The following is a 27,721-nucleotide window of genomic DNA, read 5'->3' as shown; positions in this document are numbered from 1 at the left end:
CAAATTACAGTAATTTTTTTAAGTTGATCCAAAGTATCATTTTTTTAAATATTTTTTTAATTGTCCTAGTAGTATAAAGTGTGGGTATACATGCAAATGTACTATTAGGTACACCTTGATATTTAAAAAAAAAAGAAAATTATATAAAAAAATATATATATATATTTAAAAAAAAAAAAATTAAAGACGTGTAGCGAAGCCTCCTTTTTAATTTTTTTTTAACATGAAAAATGACATTTCTCGATTCCGAGGGCTAAAGGTTGCGTCGCTAATTCCAAGAAGCACTCTCTCCGAGCGCCACGCCGCATTAGCGGGTGCCTGACGCATGCTAAAAGGATTATCGCCGGCGTGGCCCCCGCAAAAGGAGCGCACGGGGCCCGGCCCGCCTCTGGAAAAAAAATTGGGCAAATGAAGAATTCATGACGTGTCGAGACGGGACGCAGCCTGCGTGTTCGCTCGCAGGCCCGATGACTGGCGCCAGCTGTTTCCTGTCTAACACACACGCTTATATCGGGGGGGTGTTCCTTCCCTTCCAGCCTTCGTGCTTTAACACATGCCCACTGCAGCTCGGGGGGGGTTGGGGGGGGCACTTAACATTATTCCGTCGACTAAAATGAACGCTCAATTAAACAGCCAGGCTTTCTTATGGTCTTTTTTTGTTATCCACTTAAAAAAAAAAAAACATGGAGGGACAAAAGTAGACGCTAATGAGCCTGATGAGACATGCCTAAGAGCAGAAATGGGGGGGGGGGGGGGGGGGGGGGGGGCTTTGTTTGTTTTTAAACAAATTACTTCATTTAAATTACCAAAAAAAAACATCAGCTACCTTTTGAAGAAAAAAGGGGAATAATATATTTCAGCAGAAATTACAACTAATTACAAATTTAATTTTGAATTTTTGTAATTATATTATTAATTAGCAAAATATTGACTTGTCTTGTTTAAGTAACTTTCAGTAAAAATGACCAAAAATTGTATTACTTTTTTAAGGAATTATATTTCAATAACTTGAGCAATTAAATAAAACTTAAATAAACTTTTAAATATTTTTAAAATTAATAATCAATAATTAAAACTAATAAAAATGTCTAATAAAAAATTTATAAAATAAATCATTTATTAACTACCTTTTATTAACTAAATTCAGTCGAAACGACAAAATTGTGTTTTTTTAAGGAATTATATTTCAATAACTCGGGCAATTAAATAAACTTAAATAAACTTTTAAATACAATTTTAAATTAATAATCAATAATTAAAACAAATAAAAATGTCTAATTAAAAATTTATAAAATAATAAATCATTTATTAACTACCTTTTATTAACTAAATTCAGTCATAATGACAAAATTGTGTTTTTTTTAAGGAATTATATTTCAATAACTTGGGCAATTAAATAAACTTAAATGAACTTGAAAATGTTTAAATTAATAATCAATGATTAAAACAAATAAAAATGTCTAATCAGAAATTTATAAAATAATAAATCATTTATTAACTACCTTTTATTTACATAATTCTTAATTAACAAAACTGAATATAATGTAAAATTAATATAAAACAATAAATTTTAAATCAAAAATGAGATAAAATAAATTAAAAAACACATGATTTTATAAAGAAATAAAAAATGTAAACAATAAATAAAAACTAATAAAATTTACACAATACAAATAAAAGTGTTTTTTGTTTCACACTTATATTTTAATGATTTATTATTAAATAAAGTTTAATTTAATTAAATGTTTAAAATTAATAACATAAAAAATGTTGACGGAAATACATGGAAATAAATATATGTATTAAAAAATGTTATATATATATATATAAAATAAAAATATATTACCAATATTGTGTATTTTTTTATTTAGAAATAATATTTGAACTGTTCATCAAATTAACTTGAATAAAATAAAAATTAATAATATAAAAAATAAAATAATTTTAGTAAAATATATACAGAAATGTACAAATAAATAAAAATATGTAAATAAAAAAAATAATTAAAAACACCGCCTTCCTATCGGAGGAGAAAAGCTAGTCCCGGGTCGGTGAAAACACGGTGACAATACTTTAATGGCGGGGTCATGTGACTTTACCGCCCGCGTGAACGTGTGAGCGACGCTAATGCCGCGACGCAGCGGAGCAGCTTAGCCTGAGATGTCACACACACGTCAAGATCCCGCCTGGATAATCCGAGACAGGTCGACTCTCGGCAGACTCCAATTTTTTCGTTTTTTTTTTACGGTTTTATGAAGAAAATCCTGCCATCAGATTCACGCTGGGAAAAGCAAATTGATGATTCGTGTAAAAACACGAATGCTAAACTAATTCTGCACTAGTTCTTCTTTTTCTTCTTCTGCAATAACTTTGGATGGCATGATTAGGTATTTTTTAAAAAGTAGCCGTAAGAAAGCACTTTGAATGCTAATCAACACACAACTCTCTAATTAAGGACTAACAGGAAGCCCAACAAAGGAGCAGAAAGTTTTCAGGTAATGCTAATTTCATAACAAATCCACTAAAATCAGGTAGATGCTGATCGTTTGTGATAATAAAATCTGTTGGGAAAAAAACTACAGTAAGTGGTTGCCTACAGCCACAGTTTTTTGTGATTTTTTTTTCTAAAAATTCTACAAATGTTACTTAAAAAATTTGCAGTAATTTTACAACTAAGAGGACAAAGTAGTCCAAAAAAATGAGATTTTATGAGAATAATGTAATATATTGAGGGAAAATAATAATATTTTAGTAACATAAAGTTGAAATCATATTTTTTTTTCAAAGTCGTAAATTTATGAAAAAGTCATTTTTGGTTTATTAGATTGTGGAAAAGTTATAATATTCATAAATATAAATTGAAACAGCAGAAATGAAAAAAACAGCTGGAATATTACAAGTATAAAGTCAAAATGTGAATACCAAAAAATCATATGAAAAGAACTAAAGAGAATAAACTTGTAATATTATGAAAGAAAATTACATAATTTTAGTGGCAAAAAATTTAAATATAAAAAAAATACATAATTTTTTCAAATTCATAAAATTATGAAAAAGTATTTTTTGGTTTATTAGATTGTGGAAAAGTTATAATATTAATAAATGTAAATTGAAACAGCAGAAATTGAAAAAAAAGCTGTAAAATTACTAGCATAAAGTCAAAATATGAATACCAAAAATATTATATTATAAAAATAACTAAAGAGAAAAAACTTATAAACAATTTTAGTAGCACAAAATTGAAACATTAAAGAATTTTTTTTCAAAGTCATAATATTATGAAATGCAATGTAATTTTTGGTATACTTGGTTGTGGAAAGAAGTTACAGTATTGTGGGAATAAAATCATAATAATATGAAAAAAATTGATACTGCAGAAATGAAAAAAAACTGTCGTAAATTTATGAAAATAAAAGTTAAAATATGCTTGTCCTGTCATATTTTTTATTAAATCCTAAAATCGAGATACAAAAACGGCGATTCGGGATGTCGGCGCGAGGAGGTTGACGCTGCCAAAGCCAACCCCCCCCCCCCCCCACACACACACACACACACACAAAAAAAGGAGCGCCGCTGCCAAGACGACGACAGAAGTGTGGAAATAAAAAAGTGCTTGTCCTCACGTTCACCCCAGCTGATATCACTGGCGCCATTCTTCTGCCGTATAGTCGCTTGCCTCGTTCGATGTCTTCTAATCTGCACGCTTCGCAGTCAGCCAACCCACAACCGTTTCGTTAACCTCGGCACGAAAGACTCATTTGAGCTTTGCAAAAATTAAAAAAATATGAAAACATTCTGCTGTTGTTTTGCTTTTGTGCACATGATAAAACCATGAATGTGATACCGGTCGCTATCCAAGGTGCTGAAGTGGCCACGACTGCAGTGTGCATGCTACTTGCAACTAGCCGGGGCCACTATAATGGCCACGTATATCAGAACTGTCCACGGTCCTGAAGATGTAAGGCGTGTATTGTATATATGCAGTGGTGCTGCAGCAGCTGCAACCGCAGTGTATATTCTGGAGCTGTCCAGGGTACTGACATTTGGTGTCACTATAATGTACGTGTATATTGGAGCTGTCAGAGGTGCTGAAGCAGTGACCTGTGTACTGTTTGTAGTAATGAGGCTGTCCGTGGTTCTGAAGCTGGTGCTACAATGACGTGAGTATGCATTGTTGCTGTCTGAGGTCCTGAAGCCGCAATGCATGTGTCATATCTGTGTAGTGGAGCTGTCCGTTGTGCTGAAATTGGAACTACTGTATGGTTTGGATTTGTTTGAGCTGTCAGGGGCACTGACGTCGTCATCGCTTTATTGCATTTGTGCGCGTGTGTGTGTGTTGGAACTGTCTAAGGTTCTGTAGCCTTCAGTCTGAACAAAGCACGTATTGTTTAAGAGTATACGTTTATACGACTGAGTATTCGGACCACTTTGAAAAGAAATAATCAGAGATTTTAGGAATAAAGTCATACTGTAAATATATGAAAATAAAGTCGTAAATTTACGTTAAAAAAGGCATGAATTTATGAGGGAAAAAAGTCATAAATGTACAAGAATAATATTGTAAATTTACAACATAAAGTTTGTAACAAAGTTGAAATCATATTTTTTTTTCAAAGTCGTAAATTTATGAAAAAGTAATTTTTGGTTGATTAGATTGTGGAAAAGTTATAATTTTAATAAATATAAACTGAAACAGCAGAAATGAAAAAAAACAGCTGTAATATAACAAGCATAAAGTAAAAATATGAATACCAAAAAATCATCTGAGAAGCACTAAAGAGAATAAACTTGTAATATTATGAAAGAAAATAACATAATTTTAGTGGCAAAAAATTGAAATAATAATTTTTTGAAAAGAAATAATCAGAGATTTTGAGAATAAAGTCATACTGTAAATATATGAGAAAAAAGTTGTAAATTTACGTGAAAAAAGGCATGAATTTATGAGGGGGGAAAAGTCATAAATGTACGAGAATAAAATTAAACATAAAGTTTGTAACATAAAGTTGAAATCATATTTTGAAATCAATACATTTGTAATATTATGAAAGAAAATTACATAATTTTAGTGGCACAAAATTTAAATATTAAAAAAATACATATTTTTTTCAAATTCGTAAATTTATGAAAAAGTCATTTTTGGTTGATTAGATTGTGGAAAAGTTATAATTTTAATAAATATAAATTGAAACAGCAGAAATGAAAGCATTAAGTCAAAATATGAATACCAAAAATTCATCTGAGAAGCACTAAAGAGAATAAACTTGTAATATTAAGAAAATAAAATTTTTGGCACAAAATTGAAATATTAAAAAAAACATATTTTTTTAAATAATCAGAGATTTTGAGAATAAAGTCATACTTTAAATATATGAAAATAAAGTCATAAATTTACGTTAAAAAAGGCATGAATTTATAAGGGGAGAAAAGTCGTAAATGTATGAGAATAAAATAGTAAATTTACAAGAAAAAAATTGTAATATTACCTTGCCCAAAGGTTTATTCTCATACATTTAGAAGAAAAACCTTTGACCTTTGACAATGGTAATATTACATATTAATAATATTACATATTACAAATTTTTTCCTGAATTTACAAAGTTTTTCTCATAATTGTACGACAAAATTCTCATAAATTAACAACTTTATTTTTGTTAATTTATGACTTCATTCTCAAAATCCTTAGCCTTAATTAATTACTCGGTTGTAATTTTACAATGTGCTGCGGGACAGTGGAAAAAAAACAGTAACAATGGGCCACAAATGGCGCGTGGGCCACATTTAGGACACCGCTATTATAGCCAGTAGACTATTCTTGCGTTGCAGTGTTTTTTTGTCCTCCGGGACTTTTCTTTAAAGTGATTTTGGTGGATTGAAACGGCCATTAGGGGCATTCAAGAAAGTCAACTTCAGAAGCTAAGCAGTGTGTTATTAGGAAATGCACTGATAAGCACTTCCTGTGGCTCCTAAACGCAACACAACAGCAATAGACTCGTGTCCAGTCTGGTCTTCTGTTAGTAAAAACCAAGCGATGAGGCTCTGACTTCACTTTGCTGCCTAAGGGGAGGGGGGGGGGGGGGGGGGGGGACGTTCCTTCTCCAGCTTTCTCATCTCAGAGTAAACACAGCAGCCGTGGAACAGATGAAACACAAAAGACTATCAAACACACAACGCCGCACTGCCAGTGATGGATGAGCGGCCGTGTGGGCGTGGCTGAAACAGAACTAATGACAGAGAGACAAGAAGATGAAGAGGACGGCGGCGCGGGTGAAATACACAAAAGATGAACATAAACACGACACACACACACACACACACACACACACACACACAAGATGTGCTGTTTGTTGTAAAAGTTTAGTTTGTGCGTACTTTTAAAGGACCGCAGCTGACTTTTGGCACACAATTTGCTCCAAGCCGCTGGAGTGTTTATGTTTCATGTGGACGACATTTCGTCTAGTCGAATGCACTGAAAATGTCCATGTCCACGGCAGCACTCGTGCACGCTACCCCCACCAATGAAAACCTGGCGTCATCGAAACACAAGAAAAAGTTTTTTTTTTAAAAAGCTTTGAGGTTAAGTGCTCACAGAGAAAATGTTTCTTATTACGGCTGACAAAGGCACTCGTGCGCGCTGTGCAGGTAAAAAAAAAGTCATGAAGTCATTAACCTCACAACGGAGAAAGACAGAGAGAAAGACTAAACACTACAGACGATGTGAGTCAAGCTTTAATTACCTCTCATAGGAACATCAGACGGCAAACAGCTCTTAAACAGCCAGCTGGGAGACGCGGGGGGGGGGGGGGGGGGGTGGAGGGATGAGGGAAGGAGAGAGAAAGGACGCAGGAGGGGATAGGATATTTGGGAAGGGACCACAGGAAGTAGCAGGAAATGAAGATGTGGGATTCAGGGAAGGAAGACAGGAAGAAAAGGAGACGGAGCGAGCAAATAAGGAAGCAAGGGGATGAGGGAAGGAAACAAAGGAGGGTGTGGAAATATAATAATATAATAATAATAACAATGTAATCAAATATAATATATTATAACATAATATAATACAATAATAGAATAATCAAATAATATCAATATATAATATATATATATCAAATATAATATTATATTAAATATAATATACTATACTATAATATAATATAATTATATAATGCAAATAATATAATTAATAATATAATTACATATATAATAATTTATTATATTAAATATAATATACTATACAATAATACTATAATATAATTTTTATACAATGCAATATAATATAATTAAATATAATATAATAATTTTATATTATATTAATTATTTTATAATATTATATTACATTATATTATATTATACAACACAATATATAAAGTAAAATATACATACATATATAAGTATATATATATATATATAATAGAAATTATAGAAAATATATACCAAATAATATACTATAAATATGACACTATCATCATGTAAAATTATATTTTAATATCATATAAATATAATATATACAATTATATATATATATATATATAAATAAAACATTTATAGGATATTAAAATATTATATATATAAACATATATATGTATGATGATACATATACTATAATAAATGTTTAATAAATAATATAAATAAAAAATAAAAATATATATAAATAATAAACCAAAGCTGTAATAAAAATGCAAAATTAAAACTACTAATATTATTTTATTAATTTGCATTTTTAAATATTATTCCTCCTCCCGGGAGATGGGTTCAATGAATGTAAATTGTCCATAGCTATGAACGGTTGTTTGTACCTATGCTGGAGCCTACCCCAGCATAAGCGAGTCTGGTATGAATTGGTGACAAGGCTTTAGGGACGTGACCCCTCACCTTTGCCACCTGGGGCCATACATCACAACGGCGGCGGCGGCGGCGTGACGTGGAAACGGCGGAAGGAGGTTGAAGAGCAAACAGCGGGAGGATGAAGAGGAGGGCAGGAGAGAAAGAGAGAGAGAGAGAGAGAGAGAGAGAAAGAGAGAGACACAACAGTGTAGCGATGAAGAGGTGGAGGTGGGAGTCCTTATCGGGAAAAAGCAGACGCCTTTATCAGCCTGGCCCTCCGGAGACACGCACACACACACACGCACACACACACACGCACACACACACACACACACACGCACACACACACACACACACACACACACACACACACACACAAAGTCATCACTGTGACGCCATTCAGCATTGGCCATTAGCAATCATAATAATATAAACATAAACATAAACATAGCAGACTGATGCAAGCACAATAATACAGCAGAAACAAAAGTATTGGGACACCCGCAGCCTGCTTGTGTCACTACAAAACACACCGGGGGGGCGGTGGTAGGGGGGTTGGATGCCGCAGGTGAGCGACAGGTGCCATTTGTGCCCCCCCCTCCCCCACCCACCACGGCGATGAATACCATTAGCATCCAAGAAAATGTCAGGGGGGCGGTGAAGGGAGGGGGGGGGCGCTGCTGCCCAAACAACCAATCACCCGCACACACACACACACACCAAAATGTCAGAGGCCCGTGTCCAGTAATGCATCTGATGGAGAGAAGAGGCAAATGTCAGCTGTTCCTCAAAATGGCAGCCGACGCCCCGCTCTCACACACACACACACGCGCGCACACACACACACACACACACACACACGTCACAGTTTTGGAATGTGGTGTTATTACAGTGCAACACCTAAAGTTCAACCCCCGCTGTGTTTGTACAATTCAGAATTTGACCCAAATTTGGGGGCAGAATACGGCCATATAACAAAATATACATGATTCGGAGTGCATGAGAAAGTGGAATGGAAAACATTACTAACATTATTAATTAGTAGCAAGTATTTGCGTATTTAAAATACATGTACGTAGAGGTAGATGCTGATCTTTTATGATAATAAAATGTGTTGGGAAAAAAAACTACAGTAGGTGGTTGCCTACAGCCACAGCTTTTTGTGATTTTTTTTTTTAATTGGCCAGCGGTACATTCTAAAAATGTTACTTTCAAAAATTGCAATAATTTTACTAGTAATATGACAAAGTAGTCAAAAAAAATTATGAAATTTTATGAGAATAATGTAATATATTGAGGGAAAATAATAATATTTTAGTAGCATAAAGTTGAAATCATTTTTTTAAGTCATAAAATTATAAAAAAGTAATTTTTGGTTTATTAGATTGTGGAAAAGTTATATTATTAATAAATATAAATTGAAACAGCAGAAATAGAAAAAAACAGCTGTAATATTACAAGCATAAAGTCAAAATATGAATACCAAAAAATCATATGAGAAGAACTAAAGAGAATAAACTTGTAATATTATGAAAGAAAATTACATAATTTTAGCGGCAAAAAATTGAAATATTAAAAAAAATCAAAGTCATAAAATTATGAAAAAGTAATATTTGGTTTATTAGATTGTGGAAAAGTTATATTATTAATAAATATAAATTGAAACAGCAAATGAAAAAAAAACAGCAAGCATAAAGTCAAAATATGAATACCAAACAGTCATATTATAAGAAGAACTAAAGAGAAAAAAATTGTAATATTATGAAAAAAAATAACATAATTTTAGTGGCACAAAATTGAAATATTAAAGAAAAAAAAAATTTCAAAGTCGTAATATTATGAAAAGCAATGTAATTTTTGGTATACTCTGTTGTGGAAAAAAAACTTACAGTATTGTGGGAATAAAATCATAATACTATGAAAAAAAATTATACTGCAGAAATGAAAAAATGTCATAATTTTATGAGAATAAAGTCAAAATGTTTGTCCAGTCATATTTTTTTCATACCCGTCTTAAAATTAACGTTCACGTGCATCACCCTAGCATATTTTTTCCTATTCTATCGACTATATTAGGTGTTATGAGTGTAGAGCTGACTTTAGGGGTGTTATTTCATGTGTGGAGGGCTCTAATAATGATAATAAACCCCATATTTAGTGATGGCGGCGGCATAGAAAATGAATGGACGGCGTCACTAAATGACAAAAGCGTACACACACGCAACAACAGGGAAGTATGTTCTGTTGTTCGTCGGTGGCGCTCCGTGTAGCCGCTGGCGGCGCCCAGCCCAAGGTCAGTGGGTAAAGTCAGCGTGTCGGATCGAGGGGTGGGGGGGGGATCAGGGTGTGAGCAAACCACAAGGAGGCGTGTCAGGAATTCCACAACTCACGTACATAAAAAAAAAAAAATGTCTGCTGACTGTGCCACACAACCCTGCAGGCTGTGCAAAGACAATAAATAACGGCTTTCCAACGACCGCACTAACGAGCCAAACACACACAAATAGAATAAATACACACTAGATGGCATGTAGTGCAGGGGGTGTCGTGCACATACATGTGCACCAATCACTCACTATGTGTGTGTGTGTGTGTTGGCTGGAGCAAGCGGGGCGATCCATCAGGAGCCCCGCTTGCCACGTCGAGGTCAAACCCATCAACCCCCGGTCGGCGTTGCCAGGACGATACACACTTGAGCCAAGAAACAGTCACGAAAAAAAAAAAAAAAAAAACATCAAATAAAAGTCACAGCGGACCTCCGGACGACCCGCAAAAACTCGGCTTCCTCGAAAATAAATAAAGAAATAAAAGTTTATTTTTAGCCTCTTTGGCCGCTGCTTTTCAACTTCCTGTTTCACCGCCTCGTCCTCTCCATGTCTCAGGTAAAGATACGCACATTAGCGCCGAGCCGTTTGCATAACGAGCACTTATTTGCCAATCTAATTACGGCGGCATGCAGGGGCCGGACCCACGATGCCCTCGGGCTTCATTAGCGGGCTTCGTTAGCGCGCCGCTAATCACTTCCTCTCTCCCTAACAAACGAGCGAAGCCTCCCAAGACAAAAAAAAAGAGAGAGCGAGAGAAAGAAGCGTTTGAAGAAGGAACAAACATCGTCTCTCACGGGACCGGAATATGACAAGAGGTCGGCTTCTCAAATGGAAGAGTCCGAGCACTTACTATCATAGTCTGGGGGCTGCACGAGTGCCGCTGACACCGCTGGTTCACTTCTGGGAAAACTGAATTCCAAACTAGTGACTTTTTCTGGTTATTTGTAGCAATAATTAGGCATGGTCAAACATGGTGGTGGTAGTGTTACAGTCTGGGGGCTGCACGAGTGCTGCTGACACCCCTGGTTCACTTCTGGAAAATATGAATCCCAAACTAGCGACTTCTTCTGGTTATTTGTAGCAATAATTAGACATGGTCCAGCATGGTGGTGGTAGTGTTACAGTCTGGGGGCTGCACGAGTGCCGCTGACACGGTTGGTCCACTTCTGGGAAAAATGAATTCAAACTAGCGACTTCTTCTGGTTATTTGTAGCAATAATTAGGCATGGTCAAACATGGTGGTGGTAGTGTTACAGTCTGGGGGCTGCATGAGTGCTGCTAACACCGCTGGTTCACTTCTGAGAAAGATGAATACCTAACTCGTGACTTATTCTGGTTATTTGTAGCAATAATTAGGCATGGTCAAACATGGTGGTAGTAGTGTTACAGTCTGGGGGCTGCATGAGTGCTGCCGACACTGCTGGTTCACTTCTGAGAAAGATGAATACCTAAGTAGTGACTTCTTCTGGTTATTTGTAGCAATAATTAGGCATGGTCCAGCATGGTGGTCATAGTGTTACAGTCTGGGGGCTGCACGAGTGCCGCTGACACGGTTGGTTCACTTTTGGAATGTGGAATGTTTTATCAGAGCTTTTCTTGTAGAAAATCGGAACCAAAGCAAAGTTTATTCATTTTTCTGTGCGTTTTTTGGGGGGTTTTTTTGAAAACCTGAGCCTGGCCCAGACCCTAGCTCCAGTGGCCCCCAGGTAAATTGAGCTTGAGACCCCTGCCTTATATGGTAATGTCCCTAAACTAGATCAAATAAAGGTCCAGTCGCTTGTGTAAATATATGTGTTTCATCACAGGCCTCCAGGTTCTTTGGTTTTTCCTCCTCATCTACAATTTCCCACTTTATCATCTTCTCCCTGTCCTTTCATCCCATTTCTGTGGCATCCAGCTCGTGGCCTCGTCTGGCCTTTTAATGTCCCTCACACACTCTCTCTCTCTCTCCCTTGCTCGCTGTGGGAATGTAGCGAATGCCATCCAGTGTCGTCTGCGGTCCCCCTAGCAACACCCCCCCCCAGTTCAAAATACAAGCACAGCTAAGAAGCTAAATGACAAACACACACACACACACACACACAGATCATAGAGTGCATGTGGTGTTAACTTTCCACTCACACTGCAGGGACACTTCCTAAATGGGATTATATTCTGCTTCCCTTTGCAACTCTTGCAATTCCATCAGCAGTTTTTTTTTTTTTTTTTTTTTTTGCTTCTTCATTTATTCAACATCAAACGCACCGCAGACCCCTTAGACGTGTGTGGAGCACAAGCGCACGTTGAGCAACAATGGCGACCTAAAGCCTGTGGCTTACGTGCGTTACACGCCGTCTTGGCTGCGTTCAGTCGGGGATTAGCGGGAAACGCTCGGGTAGAGGTTAGGGTTAGGGTTAGGGTGAGGGTGCTTTGTTCCTCGTTAGCTCCTGTCGGTTTGTGTAGCTTATTGGAAAGTGGCCAGCCAATCAAGACGGGGTACGCCCCGCAATGGCCTGTAAGAGAATAAGAACATGTAGCAAGAGGAATCATTCGTTCATTCATTTTCTACCGCTTATCCTCACGAGGGTCGCGGGGGTTGCTGGAGCCTATCTCAGCTGTCTTCAGGCGAGAGGCTGGTGGCCAGCCAGCCAATCACAGGGCACATACGTATAGACAAACAACCATTCACACTCACATTCATACCTATGGACAATTTGGAGTCGCTAATTAGCCTAGCATGTTTTTGGAATGTGGGAGGAAACCAGAGTACCCGGAGAAAACCCACGCATGCACGGGAAGAACATGCAAACTCCACACAGAGATGTCCGAGGGTGGAATCGAACCCTGGTCTCCAAGCTGTGAGGTCTGTGCGCTAACCACTCGCTCGCCGTGCCGCCCTATAGACAAACAATCATGGACATTTTTTTGGGAATGTGGAATTCATAAAGCTTCGGGATGGTCACAGTTTGACACTGGAACAGATTATTTCAACTGACATCTGTCCTCTAACATCACTATGTTGCCTCAGTTATTACTTTTCGGACAAATACACCACACAATGGCACTGGGATTGGCTTGGAAGTTCTCACACATCTCCACAAAAACAAGCCAGTGTCATTTTAGAAGCAAGCACTATTTTACATTCAAGACCTATTCAAGATCCATTCAAGCATTCATAGAATTTGTACTGAAAACGCTTCATCTGGTTGTCCATAAATTATTAACCATTTGTCTGATGATTATAAAACTTTGAGGATATGAGTATTATAAGTATGCTGGCATTTTCTACAAAGCTTTTTGGCCACAACCCAAACGTGTACTCACATAGACTCGCATGCACACAGCCCAACCTTCAATTGGCCACCTGGCATAGTGGTGGTCGTGTTACAGTCTAGGGCAGGGGTCAGCAACCCGCGGCTCCAGAGCCGCATGTGGCTCTCCAGCCTCTTTGTTGCGGCTCCCTTTGCAATGCTTGAATATTTTTTAGCACCCGTGTGGTGAAAATGCACGTCTTCGTTATGAGTTTACAAAAATCCAACTTTGTGTGAGACCATGAATGCATCCTGACTGAGTTCTGACTGGTGACTGAATGAGCAGACAGGATGCTATCCAGTTCTCTCTGACAGGTTAACATGAAGGGAAATGAGTAATACTTTGAGTTATTTGAGTTATTAATTATTATTAATTAGTTATTTGACGATTCTAAAAAATAAATTAGAGCTCATTTAAAAACAAAGTTTATCTCCAGTACTAGCAAGAGTACTCCAACTCGTCTTTTTTTTCCCCTCCAATGTTGTTTTAAACATACAACGTTTTGCGGCTCCAGGCTATTTTTCTTTAGTGGGCAAGTGGGTGAAATGGCTCTTTTCATAGTAAAGGTTGCCGACCCCTGGTCTAGGGGGTGCATGAGTGCTGCTGACACCTCTGGTTCACTTCTGGGAAAGATGAATTCCAAACAAGAGACTTCTTATGGTTATTTGTTACGATAATTAGGCATGGTCAAGCATGGTGGTGGTAGTGTTACAGTCTAGGGGCTGCATGAGTGCTGCTAACACCACTGGTTCACTTCAGGGAAAGATGAATTCCAAACTAGTGACTTCTTCTGGTTATTTGTAGCGATAATTAAGCATGGTCAAGCATGGGGGTGGTAGTGTTACAGTCTGGGGGCTGCACGAGTGCTGCCGACAACAGTGGTTCCTTTTTGTGAAAAATCTCAACGTGTACTGGGACATTGTGAGGCAAAGGATGCCCCATACCTTTCTCTTAGTGACTAGTGACTTTTTGTGGTTACTTGGTAAGATAATTGTGTCAGCATGGTGGTGGTCGTGCCACAGTCTGGGGCTGCATGAGTGCTGCCGACACCTGTGGTTCACTTTTGGGAAAGATGACTATGATTATGAGTATTATAAGTATGCTGGCATTTTGTACAAAGCTTTTTGGCCCCAACCCAAACGTGCACTCACATAGACTCACGTGCACACAGGCCAACCTTCAATTGGCCACTTGTTCACAAGGAGGGGCACATAAAAGCAGACATGACTATCGATTGCTACACACACACACACACATAAACACACACACACACACACGCACATAAAAAAATCACAAACGATCTGAGGATTGAAATCCATTTGGCTGAGATGAAAGTTTTCAATTTCATTAGCGTGATCAAATGGAGCGCTGTTAACAGGCGCCGCTAATAGAAAATCATTTAGACCGAGCAGATCTCACACTCTCTGAGGAGAGGAGGGGGGAGGGAGGATGGCAGCTGGAGGAATGTCTGCGAGGGGCGGGGGAAGGCAGAGGAGGCGGAGACAAAACGGGCGGACGAGATGAATGGGAAGGAGAAAAACAAGACGATAAAACACGCGGATAAAAGAAAGTGGCACGAAAAAGGAACACTTTAGCCCTTCCGTGGAAAAACTCATTTCAAAATGTCACCCTCGCAACCATGATGGAGGCGCTCAGGCAGGGGTGTGCAAAGTGTGGGCCGGGGGCCAAGTGCATGTTCTAAAACCATAGTATATATCCCCACATGTAATTGAGACACCAATAAAAAAGTGTATCGTCCTGTTTAGCTTAATATGGACATTATCTCCCAATTTCACATCAACATTTGCAATAAAAGCGACTAAAAAAAATTAAAATAAAAAATAAAAATAAATAAAAAATAAAAATAAATAAAAATAAATAAAAATAAATAAAAATAAATAAAAATAAATAAAAATAAATAAAAAATAAATAAAAATAAATAAAAATAAATAAAAATAATAAAAGCGACTAAATGTACATTTATTCAGGCATCTTGATGGCGTACTAAGAACTTTTATATACTCCAAGAAAAAACTCCATCTCAGTATATTTGTAGTATCAACTACAGTTTTTTTCCCTATTTTTGCAGTTTTTTTCAACTTTCTGCTTAAATAATCTTTGTAATTTTTTTCTCATAATATTATGACTTCATTGCATAATAATTTGACTTTATTCTAATAATAATATGACAATTTTTTTGGTTGTTTTTCACAATATTAAAACTTATATTAAAAATATTTAAAAAATATATTTTTTCTTTAATATTACAATTTTCTGCTACTAGGATGACTTCTTTTACCTCATATTACAGATTTATTAAAGTTTTTTTTGCGTTTCTGGTGATTTTTTATTATATTATTATTTTATATTGTTAAAGTTTTTTTATTTTTTTTGTTTGATGTTTTTCTCATAATTGTCACTTCACAAACACATTTTCCAAAAATTGTTTTGTTGATTTATTATAATATTATGACTTTTTAATGACAATGTTTCCTCATATTATGATATTCTTCTACAATGACTTTTTCTTTTGAATTACAGATTTTTTCCTCTTCTATGCTTGCTTGTGAAATGACCAATTTTTGCTGTTATTTTTTTTTACTTTTCTTTTATTATTATTATATATATATTATTATTATAATATTATTATTATTATTATTTTAAGAATAAGATAAGATATGCCTTTATTCATCCCTCAGTGGGGAAATTTGCATTGCAAAGCAGTAAGAGTACAGAATCAGTTAAGCAGTACAAAATACACAATATAAAAAATAAACAATCAACAGTTTTTCCCAGAGTTATATACAAATACAGTATGCAGATAATATGATATATGAAATATATGACCAGTCTATACACTATGAGATCTTGCTAGTGAGTTAATATGAGGCATTATAGAAATACTTCACAGAGAACTTAATATATTGCATTTAGAACCTTAATATTACACGTAAAATTGTAAAATTTGGAATGATCTGCAAGGCAATTTTGTGCAAATTTTGAGGTGTTTATGTTTCCCTGGACTGAACCGCACAACCTCAAGGGCGTTCAACTTTAATCAGACAAAAATATCGACTTCTATGAACATTTGGACATGCATGGAAATTGCTTCCGGATCTGTACACAGTGTTCAGACCTTCACGATCCCTCCGAGACCGGGTTTCGTCTTCCTGTTTGGCCTTACAGGACACATATTCAGTTTTATGAGACAACTTTCTTTATCGGAAGATTCCCCCGAGGCCGCAACTTGCTTCTTTATTTGATGTTTTATATCAAACAACATAAAAAAAGGCTTTCTTTTTACACTAGATTGGCTGTTAAAAGTGCAGGATAGCAGTATGTGCCCCCTAGTGGCAGATATGGAAATGGACAAAACTTGTGACTTGCGACACACCTTTACCTTTACAACAACAAATGCAAGTTTAGAGTCTTAAATTAAAGATTAAATGCGCCTTTAAATGGCTTTTGTGTCTCACACACATGCAGTCATTACTCATACATGCTGATAAATTATGTTTAATTAAAATGCAATGAGGGGAAAAAAAAAAAAAATACAAGCAAATGTTAATCCATTATGCGTCTTATCAGAGTTGTGGTGTCATGATAATGATCCACCGTTCACTCTGTCACACACACACACACACACACACACACACACACACACACACACACACACACACACGAGGGGTAGGGCTAATCAGCAAAGTGAAGCTAATGCGAGGGGAAATGTGTTGCTGATTAACTCAACCTTAAACCCTCCAGACACGACTCATGACAGGATCCTAAACACAACACACACACACACACACAATCTGACTCTCGCCGCTAATCTGGGGACTTGCTCATTAACAGGAGCCCTATAATCTCTCGACAGGCCTTTAATAATGGCGCCGTCTCGCCCCATCTGAGGGCGCCGTTCGTAGAGAGCAAACTTTTCTAAGCCGCAGAACCAAATTAGACACATGGTTCCTCTGCAGTACGCTACCAACGTACCATAATATTGATTTGTGCAGCCTGGGACCCAAAATAACAGACCGGCGTACCACTTTGGGTCTGGACCCTTAGTTTGAGAACCCACATTAATCCTGAAAGGGGTATTTTTTGCAATGGTTGTTTGTGCTAATTTCATTTTTTTAGTTATGACAGATTATTTTAGAGGTCAATCAAAGGTCACCGGATCCCAATTTTTTGGAAATGAAACAAAATTGGTGGCAATCATTTGTGCTGTTGTGTGCCCTTTGAGTTTTTGAGTCCAGGTTCACCCACCCCCCCCAAATTTCCTCCAAATGAAATAGAATTAGTCACATGTGTTTGTGCTACATTTGTGCTATAGCGTGCCATTAAAATGGTCATTTGTGCTGTTTCGTTTTTGGATTTGTACAGATTATTGCAGAGGTCAAAATTCACCCATGCCCCATTTGATTCAAATGAAACCAAAAAAATTTGTGCTGCATTTGTGCTTACTTGTACTATCAAAATGGTCGTTTGTGCTGTTTTGGAATTATAGTCAAAAAAAAAAAATTGCCCAATCGTTCATGATGTTTGGTTTTGGATTATTACAGATTATTTTGTAGGTTAAACTTCCCCCAGTCCCTAAAATTTGTCACACAAATTTGTGCTATATTTGTGCTCGTTCAGTGGAATTAAAATGGTCATTTGTGCTGTTTCGTTTTTGGATTTGTGCAGATTATTGTAGAGGTCAAAATCCACCCATTTGTCCCATTTGATTCAAATGAAACCAAAAAAATGTCAATCGTTTGTGCTGCATTTGTGCTTACTATTAAAATGGGCGTTTGTGCTGTTTTGGAATTATTACAGATTATTCTCCAAATAAAACTAAATTCGCCCAATCGTTCATGATGTTTGGTTTTGGATTATAGCAGATTATTTTGTAGGTTAAACTACCCCCAGTTCACTATTTTCTAAAAATGAAACTAAATTAGTCACACAAATTTGTGCTACGTTTGTGCTGTAACATGCCATTAAAATGGTCATTTGTGCTGTTTCGTTTTGGGATTTGTACAGATTATTGTAGAGGTCAAAATTCACCCACGCCCCATTTTCGCCAAATGAAACAAAATTAGTCACACAAATTTGTGCTACGTTTGTGCTCGTTCAGTGCCCTCAAAATGGGCGTTTGTGCTGTTTTTGTTTTGGAGTTCTTACAGATTATTTTATAGGTCAAACTAAATTCACCCAGCCCCCCATTTTCTCCAATCAATCGAATCAACGTTCGTCAATCATTCATGTCAATCATTTGTGCTGCATTTGTGCTTACATGTACTATTAAAATGGTCGTTTGTGCTGTTTTGGAATTATTACAGATTATTCTCCAAATAAAACTACATTTGCCCAATCGTTCATGATGTTTGGTTTTGGATTATTACAGATACCCATGCTCCATTTTCTCCAAATGAAACAAAATTAGTCACATAAATTTGTGCTACGTTTGTGCTCGAAATGGTCATTTGTGCTGTTTTCGTTTTGGAGTTCTTACAGATTATTTTATAGGTCAAACCCCCATTTCCTCCAAATGAAACAACGTTCGTCATGAACGTTTGTGCAATGTTTGTGTTGCTTTGTGTCGTTAAAAGGGTTATTTGTGTCGTTTTGGAGTTATAACTGATCATTTTATGGGTCAAGGTTCACCCAGCCCCCCATTTTCTCCAAATTAAACCAACCATTATTTGTGCAATGTTTGTGCAATTCAAAATTTTGTAGTCCTGGACTCCAACCTGTAACCCGTCGTAAACTTCAATATCGCAAAAAGCGTTACAGCACATAGCAGCACAAACGATTGGCACTATTTTATTTTAATTGAATTAATTTTTAACTTTAATGGAGGTGCTGGATTAACTCATATTGACCTGTAAAATAATTTGTAATAAATTAAAAATAAAAACAGCATTGTAACAAAGATTGTAACTATTTTGCACGGGGCGAGGGGGGGGGGCCATTGTCAAAGCATCTTCCTGCCGCAACAGAGCCCTCTGCTGGTCAAAGCGCTTTCTATTAAAGATAACCACAACAAAAAGGACTGATTTGCTATTTAAAAACAGAGAAAAGACATCCGCAAAAAGCCTCCCTCCAATTAGCACCTGCTTCCAATTAACACCCAGTCCCCCAGACCCGGGTAAAAAAAGGTGGGAAAATGTCGGTGGCGATAAAAGGTTGGTGTGCGTCAAGTCTTTTTACACTTGCAACAATTAAGAATGGTAAAAATGATGGCTCCGGTTTCACCCCGGAACGGACTATTTCCATATTTCCTGAGTAGGATTCCAAGACAAGAGTGGGGCGGAGTTTTTATGTCCGCCTCTTCCCCGGTCCGCCCACTTGTTTTATTTTGTCATATCGGGGTGTTTCACTCCACGGTTACCATGACGAAGGAAGAGAGCGACGGGGCCGAGAAGAGCAAAGACCACGCCGAGGGGCTCGCATTAGCGCTTGGCCCTCGTCACACTCCTGTCGCCTCGCTGCCTCCCGACACCCTGCCGTGTGTGTGTGTGTGTGTGCGAGTGTGTGTGTGTGTGTGTGTGTGCGTACCACCAACAGAGCAACACGCCCGACCACGGGATTACATTTTTTGAACGCTATTCCTTTTGAAAGACCACCCTGTTCTTTTGCCAACTCCGTGTGACCTGTGATGGGTCCGTTACAAAAGGTCAAGGTTCAATTCCACACACACACATTATTTTGGACTTACATTTCCAAACACTATAATACACCACATTTTGATTTTGTTGTGGTTTGACGTCAATAATGCTATTGGTTTTGAATTTGGGAGGGGGGGGGGGCACAATCCTGTTCAAATCCTGTGGTAAAAACAAGACGCTTATATATAAAAATATACATAAGAATTAAAAGAGTAGCAGACCTACGCCAAGGCTTAAGTGCGTTTACATTGCGTCAAACAGGTAATCTGGATCAGATGCAGATTCAATTTAGGTTGATATGTGGGGAAAAAAAATGTAAACAGGAAGTGGCACATAAAAACAATGCAAGCAGTAAAACAAAACAGTAAATGTGTAAATTTGTTTTGGCACACATCTGTTTCCCGCGCAATGCTTGCACTCTTTCCGGTCTGGCGCCACGAGCGCTCCTGGCTCGCACATCAGCACGTCCGGTTAAGTCCTCACCGGACCGTGCACGAGGCACTGGGCGCTGCGCACACGCGCGGAACAAGTCAGGTGGAAGGTTGACATTTGCGCGCGTAAAAGTCAATTAAAAGGGCTTGCGTAATTGAGCCGACTTACCGCTGTGCTTTACGGTGACACTTACCGTAATAACGGAGGTGGGCGCACAGTCCTCGGACCTTTTATTTGCGACACCAAAAAGTTTGATCTCAGCCTTCGTAAGTGGAGCACGTGATGGCGCCAAACGCACAACAGCAACAACAGTGCCATAGGATATTTTAGGGTCATTGTAAAGGTGAAGGGTTCAATTTTTTTTTTTTTAATGCACAATGAAAAATTTAGAAAACACGCAGGACTAGAATAGCATCACGTGATGAGAAATCTTAACACGAAATAAAGACTAAATAAAAAAGTTAAAGCCACGCCAGTCCGAGCAACAACTTTTACGCGCGGAGGTCCTACCTTCCCACAGCAGGAGCAGCAGCAGCAGCGTCCTCCAGCGCAGGGCGCATCCCCGCGTGGGGTCCATGCTTTCTTCCGCGGCTCTTCCGGTGGATGAGGAAGCTTGCACGCTCGCTCGCTTTCGGGGTTAAAGGACGCTCCTCCGTGGAGAGAGAGAGAGAGAGAGAGCTCGGGGTGGATCGATGGGGGGGAAAGACGGAGGAACTACCTCGCCGTCATGATGAAGTTACGCGGAGAAGGGGGTGGAGTGGGGAGAGGGGAAGGGGGCTTTAAGGGAGGGGATCGGTGATGAGGAAGAGGAGGATGATGGGGAGGAAGGAAGTCCCGCTTTTTTTTTTGCTGCGCTTTAAAATCCAAATGAGAGCCGGGAGTCGTGGACCACCAGCGGATCCATGAGGTCCATCCAGAAAGGAGCTTCCATGGGAAGTTACACGCACCAAAATGATAATGCCAAGTAGCAGAAGTACTAGTAGTAGTAGTAGTAGTAGTAGTAGTAGTCCACTGGGTCAACTCCAACCCCCAGGAAAAGTCGTTTTAATAAATCCAAATTGAGATTCGGTGGTCTGCTGTGCTCCTCCTGCAGGAGACCAAACATCCACTGTGCTCTTCTGGAGCCTCCTGCCTCTTTACGTGTGTGTGAGAGAGTGTGTGTAGGAGAGATAGAGAGAGGGAGAGGGAGAGAGAGAGTGGGGGTATCAAGTTGAGACACTGGGCTCGGATGCGGGATGCATGAGGACTGACGAGGGGAAGAACAGGAGGTCTGACACCCTGAAGAGGAGGAGAAGGAGGAGGAGGGATGTGATGGTGATGAGGAGGGCGGGATTTGGCACTTTGAGAGACATTTAAGCTACCATTGGAGATACACACACACACACAGGCTATACTTTAGTAACAACCGTGTACTTGTTGTAGTTTATAGTATTACTCATTCAATTTCTATTGACTGTTGAGGGGGTGTCTGTAAATAAAAAGAGTGAAAAAAAAAAAACAATATGACTTATTGAAGTGCACGGTAAGACTTCCGGATGAGGCGCAAGGCTCAAGGGAGGCTTTTTGAGAGGAGCGAGCGCGCCCCCTAGTGACGCCAGTGCGTGCGCGCACCCTCCATTCCTCTATTCCTTAATTAGTCTTGGACGTTAAGTGATGGTTTCTCCGATTTATGAGTCCCTTTTCTGACTTGAACCTGAACCAGAACCCGATCCCTAACCTCCAAGTGCCGTTACCGGAGGTGTTCAAACCCCCTCCGAGTCTCCAGGAGGCTTTGAAGCTTACAAAAACCCGCATTTTCACAGACTTTTTTTTTTTTATTGTGCCTAAATTGACTAAATTCCCTGTTTCTGGTCACGTGACCTGCCCCTAACTGGATGAACCCACCCTCGTGTACACACCCGCGCTTCGTTAAAAAAAAATGTCTGTCAACGATTCAGCTTCAGACATGGGAGTCAAACATTTGATTATTTAGTTTGAATTGGTGGTCGAGTGGTTAGCGCGCAGACCTCACAGCTAAAATACCCAGGTTCAATTCCACCTGGTTGTTTGTCTATATGTGCACTGTGATTGGCTGGCGACCAGTCCAGGGTGTACCCCGCCTCTCTCACCCGAAGACAGCTGGGATAGGCTCCAGCATCCCCCGCAACCCACGTGAGGATAAGCCAGGGGTGGGCAAACTTTTTGACTCGCCGGCCGCATTGATATGACAAAATTTACGGGGGGGGGCAGACTATATATTTTACACGTAACAGTCCACCTGGTATTATTGTATCTGTAAAATTGTCATGCAATCTGCTATTATTATTTATTATTTATATTTAAATATTTTAAAAATAATAAAATATTATAATAATTACAATAAAATTAAAATAGTTATTATTATATTATTATTATGTAAAATATGCAAATATAGCAATAATATTATATATAATTAATATAATAATTAGCATTAATATAATAATTATAATAATCATAATAGTTCTAATAATAATTATAGTAATATAATAATAATTATTATTATTATTATTATTATTATTATTATTATTATTATTATTATTATTATTATTATTATTATTATTGTTATTATTATTATTATTATTATTATGTGCTTGTGTCCCTTTTTTCAGGAGCACTTTGTAAACAACAGACCATGTCAAAAAAACGAAATTGATAAAACCATCAAAAGGTTGGCTCAGGCCATGATGCCAGGTTGTATGTTGAGTTTAAATGAAATACTTTGGAAAGATTGGGCGGGCCGTATTCAAACACTTGGCGGGCCGGATGTGGCCCCCGGGTCGTAGTTTGCCCACCCCTGGGATAAGCGGTGGAAAATGAATGAATGAATGATTCCTCTTGCTACATGTTCTTCTTCTCTTACGTTCAGAAGTTACTGTACGAAGTTGGAGTCACATTGTAACGTGAGCGAGGGCTATAACGGGTATCGGTAAAGGTTTAATTGCGGCGGGACGAAACAAATCAGGTAAGTTTAGACGCGACAATGTATGACGGAATTCGTGCAATTCCTCATACAGCCTGCAGGGGCACCACTAAATTAGTTCCACTTTTTTTTCCCCCCCAAGTTCGAGATAGCAGAAAATGAGAAGTTGACGTGACCAGAAGACGAAAAGAATACTTTCATTGGTCCCAAAATATTCCTTCATTACGTAGAAGGATAAGGAAGACATCCATCACTGTCATCACTCATAACCTGCAGTAGATGTTGGAGGCGATAGGAGCAAAAAGAAAGTTCTCGTGCGTGCGTGTGTACGTGCGTGTGCGTGCCGACCCCCCAAAGAGATGCACCAAGACGTGGACAAGGTGAGGCCTCCAATTGAAATTTAACGTCCACCAAGGTCGACCTCAGATACGATAGCGCAGGGTGTGTGATTTGGTGGTTGCCGTAGTAACGCGAGTCTAATTTGCCTTGTGGAACCGAGCTCCCCGAAACGTGTGCTGCTCACGTATTTGAATGCAACACAGCATCCAAGACGCACTAAAAACAACACAAAGCTTGAGCACGGAAGAAAAGTCCTTGAGAGAAATATACGCAGGATTAAATGTTTGCCTACATTTCAATCCAAGGAGAATTTAGCCTCTTCGGAAATAGTCTGTTCCAAGGTCAAGCTGCAGCCATTGTTACAACTTTAAGTGTACGTGGAATGCTTTAAGTCACCTTTTTCCATTCCTAACTGTCATAGTTGCAGTTTCTCTTCTCCTATGATTATTGTCGCACTCCATTGGATGCTAATTGCTACATGGCTATTATGGATGTGGCCCATCTGATCCAGGATCAGCTTCTGGTACCAGCATAATTAATAATGTGGTGGGAATTTCCAAGGCCGAGAGTTCCAATCCACGTGTCCTCGTCATCAAACGTTGCCAAAAGAATATCAGCTAAAATGTCTAGAAGATGTCGGCGTATAGCCAGAAAATTAGCAAATGTAGCTAAAAGAATACCAGCAAACGTGCCAACAGGAATATCAGTAAATGTAGCCAAAAGAATATCAGCAAATGTGTCTACAAGAACATCAGTAAATATAACCAAAATAAAAAAAAACAGCAAACATGCCCAAAAGAATATCAGCAAACATGTCTAGAGGATTGTCAGTGTATAGCCAGAAAATATCAGTAAACATAGCCAAAAGAATATCAGCAAACATACTTACAGGAATATCAGTAAATATAACCAAAAGAATATCAGCAAAATTGTGTACAAGAATATTAGTAGACATTCCTACAAGAATATCAGTAAAAGTAGCCAAAAGAATACTAGCAAACATGCCTAAAGAAATATCAGCAAACTGTCTACAGGAATATCAGTAAACAAAGCTAAAAAAAAAAAATATCAGCAAATGTGCCTACAGGAATATCAGTAAATATAGCCAAAATAATATCAGCAAATGTGTTTACAAGAATATCAGTAAATGTTGCCAAAAGAATATCAGTAGACATTCCTACAAGAATATCAGTAAAAGTAGCCAAAAGAATACCAGCAAACATGCCTAAAGAAATATCAGCAAACGTGTCTACAGGAATATCAGTAAACGAAGCAAAAAATATATATATATATCAGCAAATGTGTTTACAAGAATATCTGTAAATGTAGCCAAAATAATATCAGCAAACGTGTCTACAGGAGTATCAGTAAATATAGCCAAAATAATATCAGCAAATGTGTTTACAAGAATATCAGTAAAGGTAGCCAAAAGAATACCAGCAAACATGCCTAAAGAAATATCAGCAAACGTGTCTACAGGAATATCAGTAAATATAGCTAAAAGAATATCAGCAAATGTGCCTACAGGAATATCAGTAAATATAGCCAAAAGAATATCAGCAAACGTGTCAACAAGACCATCTAAATGTAGCCAAAATAATATCAGCAAACGTGTCTATATGAATATCAATAAATGTCGCCTAAAGCAATATCAGCAAACATGCCTACATGAATATCAGTAAATGTAGCTAAAATAATATCAGCAAATGTGTCTAGAGCAGAGGTAGGGAACCTATGGCTCGGGAGCCAGGTAGGGCTCTTTTGATGACTGTATCTGGCTCTCAAGCGTTTCTTACCACAATAAAAATGTATTTTTGCTAACATTTTAAAGTAAACATCACATAAATGACTGTTAAAAATAATATTCAAAATCAACAACTTTCTTATGCATTTTAATTCGTCCATCTATTTTCTACTGCAATACGGCCAACCATATCTATCTTTCCTGATGATATTTTCCAGGTCAAACACCAAAACTTGATTATTACTGGGTAATGCGGTAGTCTACCTCGGTCATTGAGATGTCAACATGTAAATATAAACTTTCCTCCTTTAGTCAAATAGTCACCTAGCTAAAGCTGTAGAACTAAGCCTTCTGACGAAGATGGCCAAAAGAATGAAATACATGTACGGAGTACGGTGCAAAACCATGCAGCAGCAGAAGTTGTATTAATGGCAACAAGTATTAGATTTATTATTAGACACTGCGCTGCTCACGAAAGTGTGCTGGCCACACCCCATTGGCGTGGGGTAGTGTGCCTGGTCTATACAATTAGAGCCCATTATAACTAAAACTGTTGGTCTTACATAAAAATGCACACATTTTATTGCATTCAATGTTTAAAAAAAATGTATATGGCTCTCACAGATACACATCAGTAAATATAGTAACAATAAAAAAACAGCAAACATACCCAAAAGAATATCAGCAAACATGTCTAGAGGATTGTCAGTGTATAGCCTGAGAATATCAGCAAATGTACCCAAAAGAATATCACTAAACGTGTCTATAGGAATATCAGTAAACATAGCCAAAAGAATATCAGCAAAAGTGCTTACGGGAACATCGGTAAATATAACCAAAACAATATCAGCAAATGTAGCCAAAAGAATACCAGTAAACATGCCTAGATAATATCAGTAAACGTGTCTACAGGAATATCAGTAAACATAGCCAAAATAATATCAGTAAATATAGCCAAAATAATATCAGTAAATGTAGCCAAAAGAATATCAGCAAACATGTCTTGAAGATTATCAGTGTATAGCCAGAGAATATCAATGGTGCATCCATATTGTAATGTATCCTATTCTGGTTCTATGGCCGTCATCACGTTTTGCCAACACACAAGTACCTTTACCCAACTCACACACACACAAAAAAAAAAAAAAAAACAGTTCCTGACTCAGTGAGGAAGTCAGAAGATGCAGACTGACTGCAGGTTCAAAGGTCGCCTCCACACCCGGAGGCCGGCGGTGGAGAGAAGAGACTCGTCATGGCCGCCGTCACCTCGGGGTGAAAGCGCGGTGGCGGTGGCGGTGGCGGTGGCGGTGGCGGCGATCTGCTCACCGAGAGCTCACTTGTTTCACAGAAAACAGTTTAGGAGTAACTGAAGAAGTGCAACTGCTTCTCGCCCGGAAAAAGTGCGGAGTGTCATCTCCGGTTTGGGAATGATCGACGTTCCTATACCCTCAACGATGGCCACTAGCCTTTGTTTTTAACCTTTAAAAAAAAAAGGAGAGAAAATAAAAATGTGGTGAAGATTACGATGGCAGGGAAGCCATGTTGTACAACATTTGCACGCACTCCATCAGCACGCCGCCGCCGACGCCGCAGCCTGAGATCAATTACGGAGACGCTCGCCACGCCGCTACACATGCAATTTACTGGCTGCTCGTAAATCAATGCGGACAAGTGGGGCTAATTTGGACCATTTGATGTCAATTTGGCCTTGACCCCTTCCCATCACAAACTGACACTCAACACTCCACTTAATGACCGAGCCCCACTTCACTTTATTACACACACACACGTTCATGTAGAGGCATCCTATTACACACACACACACATGGGGAGGGGGGGGCACACAGGCCGTAACTTAGCGCCCGCTGACAGAGATTTCCATATTGGTTCTGTCAGGGACGACTTTGTTTACAGGACCTTCTGCAGGTCGCTATCAATTACCGCCATGGAGATGGGGGAGAAAAAAAAAAGGGGGGGGGGGGGCGCTTTGACAAAGTGATGGAGTGCAAACAATGGGAGGTGATGGCAGGTTTATTTATTTTATTTTTATTTAATCTTATGTAGCTAGCAGCATCAAGGCAAGCGTGCCTCACCAGCACAGGGCTAATTTGGGCTAATTTGGCTCCACCCCTCAGCCATGAGGTCATCGGCATGACTGCATTAACTTTTCTTTTGT

General features: G+C 38.3%; 1 protein-coding gene across 1 annotated transcript in view; it reads right to left on the bottom strand.

The window, feature by feature from the left end:
• si:dkey-215k6.1 (transmembrane protein 132C) overlaps window positions 1–27,721 on the bottom strand; it is a 187,381-nt gene that overhangs the window by 157,955 nt on the left and 1,705 nt on the right. The window contains exon 2 of the mRNA XM_058069759.1: window positions 21,035–21,802. Coding sequence (XP_057925742.1) covers window positions 21,035–21,101 — 67 coding nt within the window. The 5' untranslated portion in view covers window positions 21,102–21,802. The remainder of the gene's footprint in view (window positions 1–21,034; window positions 21,803–27,721) is intronic.

This window comes from Doryrhamphus excisus, chromosome 4, assembly GCF_030265055.1.
Source record: "Doryrhamphus excisus isolate RoL2022-K1 chromosome 4, RoL_Dexc_1.0, whole genome shotgun sequence".
NCBI classification, from domain to species: Eukaryota; Metazoa; Chordata; class Actinopteri; order Syngnathiformes; family Syngnathidae; genus Doryrhamphus; species Doryrhamphus excisus.
The sequence above is the reverse complement of the archived record's forward strand: the minus strand, read 5'-3'. Positions and strand labels throughout refer to the sequence as shown.